This window comes from Myotis yumanensis, unplaced genomic scaffold (genome assembly GCF_028538775.1).
Source record: "Myotis yumanensis isolate MYYU_CA2020_CCGP unplaced genomic scaffold, mMyoYum1.0.hap1 SCAF_4, whole genome shotgun sequence".
Taxonomy (NCBI): domain Eukaryota; kingdom Metazoa; phylum Chordata; class Mammalia; order Chiroptera; family Vespertilionidae; genus Myotis; species Myotis yumanensis.
Genome location: NW_027223755.1, coordinates 42,681,249 through 42,700,443, shown reverse-complemented (window position 1 = coordinate 42,700,443; position 19,195 = coordinate 42,681,249). Strand labels below are relative to the sequence as shown.

At 40.7% G+C, this 19,195-nt stretch overlaps 1 protein-coding gene across 2 annotated transcripts in view; it reads right to left on the bottom strand.

Moving 5' to 3' along the window:
* Window positions 1-19,195, bottom strand: part of CMYA5 (cardiomyopathy associated 5) — a 107,933-nt gene that overhangs the window by 62,117 nt on the left and 26,621 nt on the right. For both annotated transcript variants that reach the window (XR_011471190.1, XM_070412248.1), the window contains exon 2: window positions 3,891-13,935. Coding sequence is in view for 1 of the 2 variants with exons in the window: in XM_070412248.1 (XP_070268349.1) it covers window positions 3,891-13,935 (10,045 nt within the window). In the remaining variant the exon portion in view is untranslated. The remainder of the gene's footprint in view (window positions 1-3,890; window positions 13,936-19,195) is intronic.

The window sequence follows — 19,195 nt, the reverse complement described above, 5'->3', positions numbered from 1 at the left end:
AAAGACAATGTATTTTCTCATAAAAGAGGAAGGACTTCTTGGTAAGTTGGTGATTTCAAAGAATACTTGTTTTAGTGGGCTTTGGATTTGAATGATTTCTCCTAAGCAAGGCCTCAATTTTTATATATTGCCTTTCTTCTAATATTGGGCTTTTTGCTGAATTGACCTAACTTACGTGAGTAGTCTTATCCCATTTGTGCCAATGGCCTCAGGTGAGCCTGGAGCACCTGAACCTGAGAAGTAATCAGAATGTCACCAGGCCAGAAATCTATATATCAAATGATAGAAACTATCTACTAAAAAGGCCTAAAGGTTCTAATGCTCCCCAAAGGGTTAAAATACTCAAGGGGTGACTGCAAATTAGAAATGCACGGGAGAAACCAAGATGGCGGCATAGGTTAACACCGGAGTTTGCTGCCTCGAACAACCACTTCAAAAATACAACTAAAAGACAGAACGGACATCATCCAGAACCACAGGAAGGCTGGCTGAGTGGAAGTTCTACAACTAGGAGGAACCAAGAATCAGAGGAGGCACAGTGCTGAAGTAAAATATTAAGGTGCGGAGTGTGCGAGGCGCGGGCTGGTGGCTGAGGGCGCGGTTGTCTGTTTCAATCCAGAGGGAGCCTCAGACTCTGAGCTCCAGATCCGGGCGAGTCTCTAGGGACCCAGACTCAAATGGGAGAAGCAGGACTATCTGGCTACGGTCCCTCCGAGGTTTGCAGCGGTTGCTGGGACAGAGAGGCAGAGCCCCTGGGGACGGACTGAGAGCAGCCATAACTGCTCCCTCCTCCACCCTGTTGATCCCGTGAGACCCGCCCCGCCCAAGCCCTGCACAGAGGCATTTGCCGGATAGCCTCAGGCAAAGGCTAGATTAGCACCTCCCTAGAGGACACAAGTTCTTCCACTGCAGACACAGCTGATTAACACAGCCAGTCAGCCTGGAGGTCAAAGCCCTCTAGTATTAACTACAACAATCAAGGCTTAACTACAACAAGACTGTGCACAAAGACCACTAGGGGGTGTACCAAGAAAGCGTAAAAAATGCGGAGACAAAGAAACAGGACAAAACTATCAAGGGAGGATATTGAGTTCAGAACCACACTTTTGAGGTCTCTCAAGAGGCTTCTAGAGTCTGTCGATAAACTTGATGAGATGTACAGGAAATCTAATGAGACCCTCGATGGTGTGATAAAGGACCATCTAGAAAGTAAGCATACACTGACTGAAATAAAGAATATTATACAGACTCCCAACAGCAGAACAGAGGAGCGCAAGAATCAAGTCAAAGATTTGAAATGCGAAGAAGCGAGAAACACCCAACCGGAAAAGCAAAATGAAAAAAGAACCCAAAAATACGAAGATAGTGTAAGGAGCCTCTGGGACAGCTTCAAACGTACCAACATCAGAATTATAGGGGTACCAGAAGATGAGAGAGAGCAAGATATTGAAAACCTATTTGAAGAAATAATGACAGAAAACTTCCCCCACCTGGTGAAAGAAACAGACTTACAAGTCCAGGAAGCGCAGAGAACCCCAAACAAAAGGAATCCAAAGAGGACCACACCAAGACACATCATAATTAAAATGCCAAGAGCAAAAGACAAAGAGAGAATCTTAAAAGCAGCAAGAGAAAGAAACTCAGTTACCTACAAGGGAATACCCATACGACTGTCAGCTGATTTCTCAACAGAAACTTTGCAGGCCAGAAGGGAGTGGCAAGAAATATTCAAAGTGATGAATAGCAAGAACCTACAACCAAGATTACTTTATCCAGCAAAGCTATCATTTAGAATTGAAGGTCAGATTGAAATTGAAAGAGCTTCACAGATAAGAAAAAGCTAAAGGAGTTCATCATATTATATGAAATGCTGAAACGTATCCTTTAAGAAGAGGAAGAAGAAGAAAAAGGTAAAGATACAAATTATGAACAACAAATATGCATCTATCAACAAGTGAATCTAAGAATCAAGTGAATAAATAACCTGATGTACAGAATGAACTGGTGATTATAATAGAATCAGGGACATAGAAAGGGAACGGACTAACTATTCTTGGGGGGAAAAGGGGTGTGGGAGATGGGGGAAGAGACTGGACAAAAATCGTGCACCTATGGATGAGGACAGTGGGTGGGGAGTGAGGGCGGAGGGTGGGGTGGGAGCTGGAAGGAGGGGAGTTATGGGGGGAAAAAAGAGGAACAAATGTAATAATCTGAACAATAAAGATTTAATTAAAAAAAATAAAATTTAAAAAAAGATTACCTTAAAAAAAAAAAAAAAAAAAGAAATGCACGGGTGATGGGGGAAGATGGTACCTACTTTAGCTGTAGTTATAACCTTAGCTGTAATCTATCCTGCTAAACTTGACAAGTAACACAGAAACACAGAGCTTCAGCTGCCTGATTCATTATCCACAGAATAAATGGAGAAATGACACTGATGGAAGCCCCTTCAAGATCTGGACTCTGCTTCCCTCTCCAGCCCCTGATTCTTCTCCATAAGCCTCCAGGCTCCAATCACACAAGCCCCATGATTCCTTAGACTCTTTCTCACATATGTGCCTTTTCATATGGGATTTCCTATTTCTAGAATAACCTCCCTAACCTTGTTTGCTGGCAATTATTTAACAGTGACCTAACTGAATAATCATATTAAAAACTGTTACCATTAGGAAGTTACTGAGCCCAACAACATAGATATACAGCCAAGAACATGAACTCTAATGCCAGACAGACCTGGTACCAATTCTAATTTTGTCTTCCATGACCTTGGGCAGATCACTTAAACTATCTGAGCCTATTCATGATCTGCAAATAGAAGATATCTTGTATATAAAGAACACAGTGCCTGGCACAGAATAAGTGCTCAATTCTTCTTATTATTTGCATTTTTAGATCTGGCCACTGTAGAAGATGAATCAAAGAGACAAGAGTAGGAATTCCACTTAGAAGGCTATTCAAAGGTAGACGAAATCTCAAAGACTAAACAGCTTATTTCTAGTAGTATCTCTGGGGAAGTAGGGTATTATAGTCACATACATAACAATATTTATTGTGACTAACTTTTTAACATCATAAGGATATGTGTTGTGATAACTTTTGAACATCAGAAATCTACAGACATAGCTAGGTTTTCCATTTCTAGCATAAATTTGATAAAGAGGAAATATGGAGAAAACTAATTTAAAATATGTTACTCTCTATTTTTAAAACTTGCAATAAAATTGCTCACTGTAATGTAAATGTGTATTTTAAAGGATGATATTGTAGGTAACAGAAAATAAACTGTTTTATGCACAAAAGTATATTTTAATTTAAAGTCATCTGGCTTTTTTGGATAATGTTAAGACCCTTCAAAGGCAGTGACCCTGTGTTATTTATCTTGGTATCCCCAGAATCTAGAAAAATACTTGGCACATTGTGTATACATAATAAATGTTTGTCAACTGAACTTAACTAAATGCCTGGGGAAATGTTCTTAAGTTTTCTTTCAGACTGTTATGCTTAAAGATGAATGTGTCAAATACTGATCATTTTTTAAATTGAGAAAATATGAAAACAAATTACATTTATACAGGGGTGGGCAAAAGTAAGTTTACAGTTGAATTACAGATACATAATACAATAATCCTATATAATAAAAGCCCAGTGACCGAATGGCAGAACAATTGGAACAACCAGAACAACTGTGGCCCCTCGCCCTGGCCGGCTCCACCCCCGATCAGCCCCCATCAAGGCGGGCCAACTGGACCCCACCAGTGCATGAATTCATGCACCGGGCCTCTAGTTAATAAATAATAACACAAGAATAAACTTTCACATACAACTGTAAAACTATTTTTCCCCACCCCTGTATGTATTATTATGTACTTAATGCTTTAAAATCTATTTACCTTTACAGCACTTATAGCTGTATCAAGCGTTGAAACCTCATGGTCTTTGTGGGTACCAAATATCTTGTCAACAGCAGAAATTGGGCTTTTACAAGTATAGCAATACGTGTCAATCTGGGACTTTTTCGCTTCTTTTTGCTCCTTCTCAGTTACTAACTCTGATGATAATTGGTCTTCTGTCCTCTCTCTGCCCAACTCGTTCTGTTCAGAAGGCATACTTTGTTCCACCTCACTCACAAATTCATTCCCACTGATGTGTTCAAAGGATTCCTTTCCCTGAGATAACACATCTTCAGGCGTGGATTCTGAATACAGTTCTTCTGACAAAGTGTCTTGAGTAACTACTTCATAATTCAGAGATTCAGCAAACTCATATTCATCCTGGACAGGGCTACTGCGGAGCCTGTCTTCACTTGGCTCAGGTAGGACCATTATTTGAGGTTCTACTTGCAGCGTTTCTTGAACACAAGTTGCACCAGATGTAAATTCTTCCTCTGGGAAGGACACTTGTACTGGGACATTCAGATTGACCTCTGGATTTGCATTTGCTGCTTCGTTGCCCTGAGTGCTTGTTTCATCTCTGCTCTCCAGAACATGAGGGGTATCTTCAAATGGAATTGCATAGCTTATCTTCTGGGTAACCACTTTGACTTCCTCAGTGATGGGAGTCTTCCTCTGTGTATCTACATTGTCAAGGGTCTCCACATGGCCTACTGGTTCTCCCTCCCTGTAAGAAGCTTTCTGTTCCTCTTCTAGACTCCTTTCCCCCCAAATAGTTGTAAACCTCGCCCCAATTTCCCTTTCTGCTGCTATTAGTTGGTATGAATCATCCTTACCAACTGATTTTCCTTCTAGACCTTGGTCTTGGTCCTTTTCCATTACAGATGTGTCATGAAGAATGTCATCTTTGAGTATATACTTCTCAAAATATATTCCTGTTCCATCATCAGTGTCAGAATTTTTGCTTGGAAATGATGCCTCAGAATTCACACTGTCACCTTCAGAAGCTGTCTCTCCTTCCTTCTTTTTCTCTCCAACTGCTTCTTCATACAGATCCTTGTATAAAAATGCAAGTGCAGGTGGTTCCTCCAGAAGTTCAGGATTAATGGCTTTAGCCATGGTAGGAAATATAGGGGTTCGTGACAAAACTCCTTCCTCTGTATCAAATAAGGGCATCCCAGGTGACTTGGAGTCCACATCTCTATTTGTGCTCTTTGAAGCATCTCTGTCAGCTGATTTTTGGATAACCACAGACTTCTGGGTCTCTGAGTGAGATAATTTGCTGTAGTCCTTTTCCAGTCCATAAAAACTTTCATCTAACTTCACCAAGTCATACTCATGTTCTAGGGCACTTTCCTCTGAACTTTCTGGGAAAGAGACAGCTTCTTCTGTAACTTCCTTTGAGAGTTTCACCTCAACATTTAATTTCCCTGGAGCTTTCTGTATTTCTGTTTCTGGGGAGATGTTATAATCAATCAACGTATATTTTTCAAAATAATCCTCTTCACTGGGAACTGTGGGCTGATTAAAGGCTAAATCACCAGTTTCTGAATCTGTGGCTATTTCCTCTTTTGTTTCATGAGTTTCCTTTTGTTTATTTTCTTTCAAAGATGTAATTTTTTTATCAGAATCTAACTTACTCTTTAATGTTTTATGGCAAGCAACTGCCTCACTATCACCAGGTAAGGGCAGAGTTTTAAGTGAGGCCTTCTCTTCCAAATATTCTAACTTATCTTGCATTTGTTCACTTTCTTCCTGATCAACCGAAGATATAAATGCAGGAGCATGGATATTCAATATCTCACAGCCTTCAGAAATGATACTGAAGGCACTCTTTTGATCTTCTGAAAGTCCAGCTGGCTTACTAGTCGTTGTATATTCTTCTTCAGGCTCCCTGGATATTTTATTGGCATTGGTTGTTGATGCATTTCTTATAAATTCAGCATAGTTGCTGCTTGCTGGAGAGTGTGGTTCATTTACATGGGCAGCTCCTACAGCCCCCAAGTGGTGTTTTGAAACAAGTACAGATTGTTTAGACATTTCAGATGTTTGCACTTTAGATGTTTGAATAGTATGGACCGTATGCCTATCTGGAGTCAATTCTTGTTTCTTCTCGGTACTAATTTCTTGATTCTTTATAGTACTAATTTCTGGAGAAGCCTCTGAAACAAGCGTTTGTGGTTTCACAGATGACAACAAAGATGGCGGTGTTTCTAAGCTCTTTGATTCTTTAGAGGGAGATCCTTGTTTTATATTATCTTTTGTAATATCTATTGAACCACCTTTTGACAGCTCTGACACTGTGACTTGTCCCTTTTTTTCATTGTGACTAGCCACATCCCTGCTTGATTTCTCCAATACCAGATTTCCTTCCTTAGGAAAGGAGTGGCCATCTAGTTCATCACGATAAGGAAGATCCACTGGAGGGAAAGTCTTGGTTTTCTCCACCAACACTTTACTTTCTTCTAATAGAGATGGCTGGGTTCCTACTACCTTTGTTTCCCTGATTTCTGGGTGAGTCTCTGAGATCATGGTTTCTGATTTTTCAATAGTTAATGTAGTTTTAACTAATGGAAATGGTTGAGTTTCACCCAAAGAACGACTTAAAGAGTCATCTGATTTTTCAGGCATAGTCCTGGCTATATTCACAGAATAAGGCTGAATCTCCTGCTGCTTCTTTCCTTCTGAAAATGCTTGTAGCTGCTTTACTTTTTCTTTTCCTTTCTCCTCCTCAATAATTTTGTGTCTTTCTTTGTAGTCTTCATTTTGACAGACTTGCTGCAGTACAGCAGCAGCTTTTGATTCTTCCAATTTAATATGGGGAGATCCATGTGTAATTGGTGTCTCTTCTATTTCATTACTATATCTTAACTCTAATGGGGTCACAGTTTCTTGTTTTTCTGCCAAGGAATATGATCTGATTTCCAAGTTATCTTTCTCCTCAGTTGGGCTAACAGACCTGAGTTTTACTTCCTCTTCAGAAATTTTCAGGGAAGTAGGTTTTGGCATTTCTTTCGTTAGTCTGTCCTCACCAAGATTAATTAAACTGCCTTTAGAGTTTTCTGGCAAAATTATTAACTCTGGCTTCTCTGATTCCCTCGTATTTTCACTTGTGAAGCTAGATGAAATTGATTTTGGCTGTTGTGTCACCTTATCTACTGCATCAGACGAAAAGAGTGAGTTTTCTTTTTGATCACTTCTTGGCTCTTCCTTAAGAATAGAAATATTCCATTTAGATGGAGAAGAGATTTCTGGCTTCTGGGCTCTTTTATTATCAGAGACATTTTTGGCTTCTTCCATAATAGATTTCTCACCCATCGGAGAATAAGATTGAATTCCAAAATATTCCTCACTATCAACAGAAGTAACTACTGAGTTTAGGTCCATTTCTTTCTTCCCATGATCTTCACTAGACACCTCAAAGTTGGATTTTGGCTGCTGTAAAACTTCTACATTTGATGAAAGAGTAGGCTTTTCTTTAAAGTCTTGACCTTCCTCAGATTTAACTAAAGTACCTCTGGATTCTTCAGCAGTTATGAGTTTTGCCTCTGGTAGCAGTTGATCAGCTGGTTTCTCAGTTGCATTCAAGTCAGCGGGAGCTGTTCCTTTAGGCTCTATCACAGTTGCTGCTTTTTCTATAGATGGACTTGGTTGAGTTTCTAAATCTTCTTTTTCAGCAACTTTATTATCTGGAGTGCTTGATCTAAAAAACAAATTGGACATCCATGATGTGAAAGATGAAATTCCTTTCTTTTTCTTTTCTTCAGAATGGCCTGGTTTAACTGCCTTTGGCTGCTCAGGCAGCTTTTGTGTCACCTCAGGTGATTCTGGGGGCTGAGGTTCTTTATTTTCTAGGATTGAGGTTTTTATTTGTGTGGATATTTTCATTCCAGATGTTGGTATCCCTCTCTCATTAGCATCATCTACAACTTTTGACTGATCTATTTTTGATTCTTCCAATTGCTTCTCTCCAGGTAAAGGAGATACACTCCTGAGTGCTTCTTTTTTATTGCCCACCACAGGTTCTGCATCTTCTGCCAGGAAAGGAGCTGCTTTGGCACGAGAGGGAATTGTTTCTGACTTGACCTGTTGCATGGATGGACCAGACACTGGTTTCTGGAGGATTCTTTCAGAAGGCAGTTTGACTTCTTCCTGGCTGTCTTTGCAAGGTCTAGAAAACTCTGTGTTTGCTTTTTCCAACACTGAACTTTCACTTCTCGTGAAAGAAAAGACCTGCTTCCCCTCTGCTTCGTTTCTCTCCACATTTCCAGCTGGAAAGAAAGATTTTGTTTGGGGGACCGGCTTTATTTCTTCAGAAGATGTTTTAGTTGATAAGATCTCTACATTACCACCGGGGATATCATGAGTAGTTACTGGTTCTTGTAATGATAAGTGAGATTCTTCAGCAGAATGTGGCAGAATCTGCTTTCCGGTTTCATATGCACGGTCTTTACTCGACAAAGCAGCCTTGGGCTGCCCCGTCTCCAGATCAGTGCTGCCAGAGGAACCCAGTTGCACAGATCCCAGTACTCTTTCTTCACGATGACTTGCCAGATCTCTTTCTGGCTTTTCCAGAATCAAGTTTTCGTCCTCTGGAGAAATAGGGGCCTCTCTCATTTGTGTTTCTTTAACATCTGCACACTCGGTTGTCAGGAATGATTTTGATTCTTCCAAAGGCAAATTCTCTTTCATAACTGCAAGCTGTTTAATACCCAAATCTTGTTTAGCCACAAAAGATGTGCTTACATCAGGTACTTTAACAGCCTGATCTGACTGAAGTGTGTTTTCAGGCTTCTCTTGTTCCATAAGGCGGTCAGAAGAAACCATCTTTGATGGTTTCGTTATACTCTGGGGTACAGGGAATGAATGTGTTTGGTCTGTTTCTTCTTTTAGTGTAGTTACAGCATCTCCTGTCACTTGTGCCTTCAAATTTCCTGTTGGCAGTAATGAGCTTATTTCTTGTTTTTCCCCCTTTTTAAAGTCAACTGAATGGCTCAACTCTTTTGATAATCCTTCTAAAGTGGACGTGTATGGCTGAAGTTCTTCAGGGTTGTCTCCTTCAACCAAAGAGGTAAATGCTTCTTTTGACCCTAAGCTGACTACGTTAGGAGAGACAGACTTAATTTCTTGGTTTGGAGGTTTCTCCTTAAGGTATGATGAAACCTCTGAAATTTCAGGCACTGTGGTTGACACATGAAGTTCCCTGTCTTCTTCTTCTCCTCTGCTCCTAAGCTCAGCAAGGCCCTTTCCTAAGACAGAACCCCCTGTTTCAGTCATGGGCGATTTTATTTGTTTTGAGTCCATAGATCCACTTTGCCTACCTAAACCACCAGCATTTGGTAATTCTGATATTTGGCGTGGCTTGTCTTTCTTCACAGGTTCCAAAGAGAGCTCTGCCAGAGCGAGACCCTGTTTTTCTGACAGGAAATCTCCCTGAGCTGTAGAAGATGTGTCCATTGCCTGTTTGCTCTTATCATCACTGACGGTTAGTAATGTTGGAGCTAAATCTTCTGACACTAAAGTTTCCAACTTGGGAGAAGAACTTGCCATTTTCTCAGTTTTGCCTTTTGGAACTTCATGTTTGGGTGCAGGTGACACATTTTGTGAGAAAGGAAGTTCAGCTTCTTTTTTCTTTATCTCACCACCTAGGTTGACTGAAAGCCCTGAAACCTCTGAGGCAGACACAGAATTCTTTTTCTGTGGTAAGGCCAAAGGTTCAGAGTCAAGGACTGTAGAAAATGAAAGACCTTGTTTGTTTTCCACTCTTGCATCCTTAGATACATCTGCATGCTGAGAAGACAGTGTTTTTGTTATTGGCAACCCAGGTTTAACTTCTTCAGTTTCTACCTTTGACAAAATAGAATGCTCTGATATAGAGGATATGCTTGGAGGTGAATCCAGTTTAATTTCCTTCTCTGCTTCTGACCAAGTTGGATATTTGGATGCATCAGTTTCAATATGAGGAGAGCTAGCTTTAATTGCTATCTTTCCTTCGTCTTTAAGGAGTAATTGCTCATCCATAGATGTTACCAATGGTGGCAAACCACTTTCTAATTCACGCTTTCCTACAGTTAAGACTGAATGTTCTATAGTGGTAGTAAGAGGTAACTCTGTTGGGATTTCTTCTTTTGCTAATTTGGTTAAGTTTGAATCATGCTTAGCTAGAGAGGTTGTGGTTATTGAAGAACTGGGTTCAATTTCTTTCTTTCTTTCTTCTGAAAATTCTGGTGCAGACGGTCCAGGTTCAACTTCCTTTTCCACTCCTGGTGAAGCTGAACGAGGCACTCTAGGTACACCAATTATTTTGGAATCGTGTTTCACTTCCGTTTTCACTGCTGATAACCTCTCAGGCCCAGATAAAGGTGGTTCTTTTAGAGGTGAACATGGTTTTATTACTTCAGGCTCATTCTCTGACAATATTCTCTGTTCTAGTTCAGATGTCACAGTTGGAGCTAAATTGAATTTGACATCCTTCTTTGGCTCATCTACCAAGTCAGACAGAGTGGAAAATTTCATTCCAGACCCTGGAACATTTGGAGGCTGAGGTTCCATTTCTTGATCCTGTGATACATGTGCTGCAGCTTCTTGAGAATCAGGCAAAATTTCTTCCTTACTTTTAACTTTAAACAAAGCCATCTGTTCATTTGCAGCTTTTGGAGTGAGCAATGCTTTGGTTTCTTGTTCTTTCTTAAGTGCATGGACTGAATCAGGTGAAACTGAATACTGAGATGAAGGTGAAAGAGGTTTGGTTTCTTCCTTTACTGTGGGTGATTCTGCAAGTACAGAAACAGGTGTTGCAGCTACTGATGAACTAGTCTTAATTTCTCCCTTCTCTAATTCACTGGTTAAATGCGGTGGAATCAAATCTTCAGACTCAGGTTCTAAAAATACTTGAGTTACCTTTTTCTGTAATGAAATAAGATATTCAGAAACAGATGTTGAAAACGTTTGAGCATCTGCTTCCTCTGCTTTATTTGGCAGACTCAACTCTCCAGATGCAGACATCGGAGGGGAAAGTTCAGCTTGTTGCTTCTGTGATGAACTGAGATGCTCAGGTACTGGTGTAGCAGCTGTTGATTCAATTTCTTCCTCGTCTGCTTCTGAAAAGCAGGAATATCCTGAAGCAGATACTGCAGTTAACAGTGAATCAGGCTCAATTTCATTTTTCTTTGTTTCTGAGATTCTATATGGTGGCACTGAAACTTGTGATGCTGAGTCTGGAGAAAAAAGTTCAGCTTCTTCAGTGTCTTCATCGGACAAAATGGTGTGTTCTGATGGTGATGTTAAACATATTGGAGATTCACACTCCAATTCTCTTCTCTCTGTTTCCTGAGTTGCATAGGGTGGGAATGAGAACTCTGACACAAATGCAGAGTCTGGAGAAAAAGGTTCAACATCTTCTTGCTCTTCTTCAGAATAATTCACGGGTGAAGAGACACCTTTTAGATTTAAAGGGGATTTGTGGACAATTTCTTCCTCCTGTGACTCAGGTGTTGCATGTGGTGGTACTGAAAATTCAGAAGCAGCAGTGGAAGAGGGTGTGTACCGATCCATTCCTACTGTCTCCTCCTCTGATGGAATCACGTGTTCAGATGGGGTGGCTGAAAGTGGTGGGGCTTGGTATTCAGAAGGCATTTCAGTTGTGGATGGGGGGAGAGAGTGTTCAGCCACAGAGGCCACATCTGGGGAATACAGCCCAGTGTCTTCCTTCTCTTCTTCTGACAAAGTTATGTGCTCAGAAACACCTTTTGATTTTAAGAGAGATGCATCATCAATTATTTTCTTTGGAATTTCCTGTGTTACATTTGGTGGAACTGTATATTGGGAATTCAACGTTGAATCTGGTGTGAAACGCTCATTTCCTAGTTCCTCTTCCGATAGGACCACATGTTCAGAAGAAGTGGCTGAAAGTGGTGGGGCTTGGTACTCAGAAGTCACCTCAGCTGTGGATGGAGGGAGAGAGTGTTCAGCCACAGAGGCCACATCTGGGGAATACAGGCCAGTGTCTTCCTTCTCTTCTTCTGACAAAATCATGTGCTCAGAAACACCTTTTGACTCTAATGGGAACTTATGGTCAATGTTCTTCAGTGACTCTTTTGTTGCCTGTGATGGAATTGAATATTCAGAAGCAGATGTGGAATCTGGTGTGTAATGCCCACTTTCTGTGGCCTCTTCTCCAGACACTGTTGAAAACAGTGGGGATTGACATTCAGAAGTCTTCTCAGTTATAGATGGTGAGAGAGAGTGTTCAGATGCAGAGGCAGAATAAGGCTCAAATTCCTCATTCTCCTCCTCTGACAAAACTGCATGTTCAGATGTAGCTTTTACAATGGGTTGAGAAACTGGCTCAACTTCTTGCTTCTCTAGTTCATGGTTCATATCCTGTGGGACTGAGTGCTCTGATACGAAAGCAGAATCAGTGGAAACAGACTCATTTTCTTCTATTTCTTCCTCAGACAAAGCAACATGTTCAGGTGTTGATGTTGTCAGTGATGGTAGAATGGGCTCCTCTTCTTTCTGCTCCACTTCAGGGGCCAAGTGGGGTGGCAAGGGCTTCTCAGATGGACTTTCTGGGTAATCAAGTTCTATGATCTCTTCCTCCACTAAATGAGAATCTTCAGGTTCAGGGGTAGCAGCTATTGGTACAGAAGTCTCTATTTCTTCTTTCTCTGACACTAAGTGTTCAGAAAGAGAAATGGGTGGCTCAGGCACGTTTTCTTCCTTCTCTCCTTTGACATCGAGCTGAGGAGAGGTCAGTTGTTCAGAGACTGGTTCTGCCCTTTCTGGTGAAGTCAGATCTAATTCTTCTCTCTCTGGGCCAATGTCTTCCTGGATAGATGCTGCCAGACCTGGTGAACCTGTTTCCAGAGAATCCTTCTCTGCCTCCGGTGAAATGGAATGGTCAGTAGAATATACGTCTTCCTTCTTGACCTCATCCATGAAAGGTGGTGAGACTAAAGATTCAGGTTCTGAAGGTACAATTTCTTGTGAATCAGGCTCAAATTCTTCCTTTGCTGTTTCCAGGAATGCAGTTGCAGATGTATCAGGCATAAGAGAGGAAGGCTCCATTTCATGGGGTTTTGCTTCAACACCTGGCTGTTGTGGCACTGACTGGGGAGGGCTGCGCTGTGTTTCCTTTGCCGTGTCATTACTTCTGTAAGAGGAAACTGTGTGCTTGGCGGCAGAAGCGGCCTTCAGGGAAGAGTCCGGGTAAATTTTCTTTTGGTCTTCTCGACTAAATAAGGAGGTATGGGACTTTGATCCTTTGGAGAGAGCACCTCTCCAGGGTGAAGTAAGCTCTTTTCCTTTATCATCTTCTACGCTTTGGCCTACTAATTTGCCTGTTTTAGAAACTATATTAGAATCACGATTGCCCATATCTGCCTCTAGGCTAACGGATGCATCTTTCCCCTTCCTATAATGTATTTCTTTAATTACATAACCCTTTGGCAATGTCCCATAAAATTGTAGAGGAATTAATTCTTCTTTAACTGAATTAAACATCTTAATTTTATATTGTACTGTTCCTATATAGACTGGCCGTAACACTAATGGCTTGTGTTCTTTGTATATTGCCCCAGTAATAGGAGGCGTATTTGAAGTGGTCTTCTTTTTTCTCATTTTATCATAACTGCCACTAGAGAACTTCTCATTCTGGGTATTTAGTACCTGGCTTTCTGAAATTAAAGGACTATCTTTTTTGTTTGCTGGAACATCTTGGGTTTCGAAAGAATTTCTTTTTTTGTTGCCTTTCCGACGCAACGATGGTGAGCCATGCTTTGATTTAGATGTTCTTTTCCGGGCCTTTTTAACTTCATCCACAATAAAGGAAACATTCCCTGCAGTAGAATTTATAGTTGACCCTTCCAGACTACATACACCAGACGTCTGACTTTCTTCCGAAGCCCAAGGAGTGGAAGACCTACTTGAATTTGTTTCCCAGGTTATTCCACTATCTTCCCGTTGAACTGTCACCATGGAAAAGGAGGGGTCAGATATAATACACTTCTCCTTGGTCTTGCCCTCTTCATCCTGGTCTGATAATCTACAGTAAAAAATAATATTAATAATCACATATATTATAATAAAAACATTATATTAATTACTTATAATAAGTAAATATCATACATTTACCAGCTAAAGTGTTAATGTGAAATTAAAATATAGAGATAAATTTACCACCCATATCAAAAATAGAGAAGTATACAAAATAAAGTTCAAAAATTGTCAAATATAACACATCCTAGACTGAAATGAATCAATATCCTCAAACTAAAAAAAAAAAAAAGCTAGCCTGACTGGTGTGGCTCAGTGGTTAAGCATCAACCTATGAACCAGGAGGTCACAGTTCGATTCCAGGTCAGGGCACAAGCCCGGATTGTGGGCTCAATCCCCAGTAGGTGTGTGCAGCAGGCAGCCAATCAATGATTCTCTCATCATTGATGTTTCTGTCCCTCTCTCCCTCTTCCTTCCTCTCTGAAATCAATAAAAATATATATATATTTAAAAAAACTAAAGTTAAATTCATCACCTCCCTTATCAGAATTACCCTCCCCACCTCACCCTTTCATGCTCACCTAGTCACTCAGGCTTCCTCTCTAGTCACCTGGACCTTCATAATGGCTCTTGCATCTGTGCCCTCTCTGTTACTAAGCCACCCTGACCTAGTGTTGTTATTTTTTTAACCACATCACCTCTAGATTTTTACATTACATTCCTAACTGTTCAGCTAGTATTATATGTACCTCTTATCTGCCCCCATCCTCAACTCATCTTGCCCATCTTCCACCAGCTTTACTAAAAATTTTCATCATGTCACTCCCTGCTCAAAAATCTCAGCAAATTCCTTCTACCTGTGGGGGAAAATAAAGTTCAAAATCCTTAGTTCTGCCAAAACTGGTTTGGCTCAGTGGATAGAGCGTCGGCCTGCAGACAGAAAGGTCCCGGGTTCAATTCCGGTCAAGGGCATGTACCTGGGTTGCGGGCACATCCCCCGTGGGAGATGTGCAGGAGGCAGCTGGTCGATGTTTCTCCTCCATCGATGTTTCTAACTATCTATCTCTCTCCCTTCCTCTCTGTAAAAAATCAATAAATATATTTTTAAAAAAATCCTTAGTTCTCTGATTCCTAGCTCATTTTATTTCCAAGTACCCACCTCCATCCTACCCCTACATAATACATTTCTGTTTTAACTCTAAAATTTGCTGTTCAGTAAATATATCATGGGAACGCTGAGTCAGGGCCATAAAGTGAAAACCCATCACAGAAAAAGAGAATATGTGTCTCCAAATTGAAATTTTTAAAGAGAAAATGACTAGCCATCAAAGAGGAGCTACCAAAATAATAGTTTCCTTTATTTCACCAACATCTTTGATTTGAACTGGTACTCTCATTTTTTTACTTAAAAGACAAACAAACAAACAAAAACACTACATTTATAAAGAAGTAAAAGGTCCTCAAACTAGTTTGTTCTGAAAGATAAAATTTTAAACTATTGCCTTTTGTTTCTATTAGGCTCAAGATACGTATTCTAGGAACTGGTTATACCTACCTGTGGCTAACAGCTAAAGTGACATTAAAGTTCCTTATAGGAATATAATTAGGAACAATAGCTTAGATTTGCATGTTGCTTTATGCTACTCTCCAACAATCTCAGTACACTAACCAAAAGTGTAACAAACAAAACAAGGTCATGGGTAGAATTTTTCCCAACTAAATCTGTTAAAGTGCTTTATATATCAACTAGAGGCCCGGTGCATGAAATTTGTGAACAGAGAAGGGGGAGTTCCCTCAGCCCAGCCTGCACCCTCTCCAATTGGGGACCCCTTGGGGGATGTCCAACTGTCGGTTTAGGCCCGTTCCTGTGGGATCAGGCCTAAACCAGCAGTCGGACATCCCTCTCGCAATCTGGGACCGCTGGCTCCCAACCGCTCACCTGCCTGCCTGCCTGATCACCCCTAACTGTCCTCCCCTGCTGGCCTAGTTGCCTCTAACTGCCTCTGCCTGCCTGACTGATCGTCCCTAACTGCCCTCCCCTGCCGTCCTGATCTTGCCCCCAACTGCCCTCCTCTGCTGACCAATTTGGTTCTGATTGGTCAGTTTCTATTCCAGTCAGCATCAAAAGCTCCACCTCCAAGACAGCCATTGATCCTCACAGCACCCAGATTTGGTTCTGACTGGTCGGTTTCAATGCCAGTCAGCATCAAAAGCTCTGCCTGCTAGGCAGCCTTTGGTTCCCCACAGCACCCAGATTTGGTTCTGATTGGTCGGTTTCAATGCCAGTCAGCGTCAAAAGCTCCACCTCCTAGGCAGCCATTGGCTCTCCACAGCACCCACATCTGGTTCTGATTGGTCGGTTCCTATGCCAGTCAGCATCTCGGGCCTATCTCCAGGCTTGATCAGAGAGGTGGGGATGAACAGCAGTCCCCTTTGAGGCCGGGAGAGAAAGAAAGGCCCGGCTGCTGGCAAAGCCCAGAAAGAAAGAGAGAGAGAAAAAGAGAGGCAAGTACTGATCAACAACTGCCCCTGAGGCTGCGGATCAGACCCTGCCTCTCTCTCTGGGTCTCAGTCCCCTGGGCAGACAGTGCTGGATTGCCAGGCTGCAGTGGGGCAGTCAGTGCTGGGTCGCCACAGCAACCCAGTGCTGTCAGCCTTCGGTCCTTTTATATATTAGGATTAGAGACCCAATTCATAAAATTCATGCAAGGGCCTTGGCCCCGGTCCCTGCCCACCGCCGGGGAGCCTCTGCTGCCTCTGCCGCCCACTGCGGCTTTGTACAGAAGGAAGGACATCTGGAAGGACGTCCAGTCTAATTAGTATATTACGCTTTTATTATTATAGATTGTTAAAACACAGCAATAAAGTCAATTATGATCCTGCTTATATTGCAAACTTTGAAAACATGTTTTTAATATATAAAACACCAAGCAAACTTGTGATCTTATAATACAAATTGTAACTATTTTATGAGGGCCTTAAAAAAAGAAGCAAGAATTCTTAAAAGCATAATCATTAATTAATATTTCACCAAGAATTAATTGAATCCTTATGTCTTTAGCAGAAAATTAATTATATGCATTGTTGAGTAAAGTAATGCAAAGTAGCTTAGATTAAACAGTGCTTATAAACCATTAGGGAATTAAGAAAAAATATCCATGTAACTATGAATGAAAAAATTATGACACAGCATTATCATGCTCTAATATAAAGTGCTTGTTTTGTAGATATACTAAAGACCACAGAAATTCATTGTGGATCAGAAGAATAAGTATCTTATTTTCAGAATGACCAGCCTGGAAGTTAGGGCTCTCTACTATTTGGAACCTAGTTATCTTTCTAGTTTTACTTTCCATTCTTCCCCTTCACAACCAGACCAATTTTTAAAGTGCAATACCCATGGCCATAAACCATGTGCTCCAGCCAAACACCGGCCTTCTCCCTCGTGTCTTTTCTTACATCCTTCTCTTCACTTGGAATGAATCACCTCTATATATCCTAACTTTACACTCTTCAGAGACTAGCTCACATATCAGCTTCCCCATGTAGCCATCACTGATGCTGTAAGCCAAAAGTAATTGTCTTCCCCTAAATTTCTGGAATCTCAATGTGAACTCTTCCTAAGGCATTTACACCCTACATGAGAGTTATTTTTACATATATCATAGCTACACTACAAGGCCATAAACTACCTGTGAGCTGGGATCATGTGGTTTAGCGGTTCTTTTAAGGGTTCTCCTCTTATGAAGTCTTTCCAATACATTCACCTTCGTTTTCAGAGGAACAACTCTTTTACTTTTGTGCACATATTTCATCAGCTTCAGTAATATTTAAATAAATCATGTAATAATAACTAGCAAAACTAGTATAAAATGGTATGAAAATAATCACAACTGGCCCTTAGTAAACATGCAACTCAAAATAATGGGTATTATTAGACAGCAGTCTTCTATCAGGAGTGGTTAGTTTGCTTTGAGCATCAGTCTATTTTACAGAGAAAATGGGGAGTTTGGGCTATTCCTGTCAATTAGGTTTAGTGGAAAGTAGTTAAGAGCTTATGTTACTCTTTCTCTACATTTCTAGTTTCCATTCATTAGTGCTCACAGGCATGGAATTTTTGTTTCAGAAGTTCAAAACTGCAAGACTTTTTCAATCATCATTGGCTTTCAACTGATTTCAAATTGAAGCTAAAGTCAAGATTCATTCACTGAACAAGTATTTATTGAACTCTATGTACTAGGCAGTATGCTAGGCAGGATTTTTTTTTTTTAGCAAGATAACCATGTGGTACAAATTTTCTAAAAGATCTTACAATTAATTTCAAATTAACCATTTTGATCTGAGCTACAGATTTGTGATAGAACTATAAATTACCTTTTTCTTATTTTATTCACTGGAAATCTAGGATGTGTTTGCAGGTTGCCACTAGAGGCAGCTCCACAGTAATCAGGTCCTTGCCTACGCCCTCACCTGTACAAGAGCATCGCTAGACACAACCAAAGTTCTCCCAGACTAGCTTGAGAACACTCAGTTGTATGTGAACATTTTCCTGCTTCTTTTATACAAGGGTGCAGTATAAAGATTCATATCTTTTTAGCTTTTTAAAAGGAGTTCTTTTTATCTATAAAATCTCAAAATACATGATAGCAATTTATTTAAAATTATTACTTGAGACACTAATTTCTCATTCCGTCGTTTCTTTTCATGTGGAAGAACCTCTGTTATAACACTCCTTCCTGGCTTAGCTTCCCTCTATCACTCTTCCCCATTTTACTCTGTTCCTGGTGCTATAAAGTATACAAGGCAGGTCCTCATATGAAGAGGTCTTCAGAGCCTGTGACTTGGGATATAAATTTGGCTATTTCAGCTCTGGCCAGTGTGGCTCAGTTGGTTGGAGCATCGTCCCATACATCAAAAGGTGGCAGGTTCCATTCCCTGTTAGGGCACATACTGGACAGGAGGCAACTGAACCGATGTTTCTCTCTCATCTCTCTCTCTCTCTCTTCCTCTCTTTAAAATCAATTAAAAACATATCCTCTGGTGAGGATTTAAAAAAAAATCTGGCTATTTCTGAAATTTGGTATTAGAAAGCACTTTGTTGTTTTTGTACCTAAGCCACATTCTCTGATATCATTCGCTTTATCAGTAATAAAGTTGACATTTTGATCTGTATCTGCCATTCCTTTGATTTATCTATCAATTGCTTCTGAACTTAGGGAGGAAAAAGAGGGTGCTGTGTAGCAATTCTACTTGCCATTTTACAAAATAAATAAATGATCACATATACTGCAGCTGGTAGAGCCTAAAGG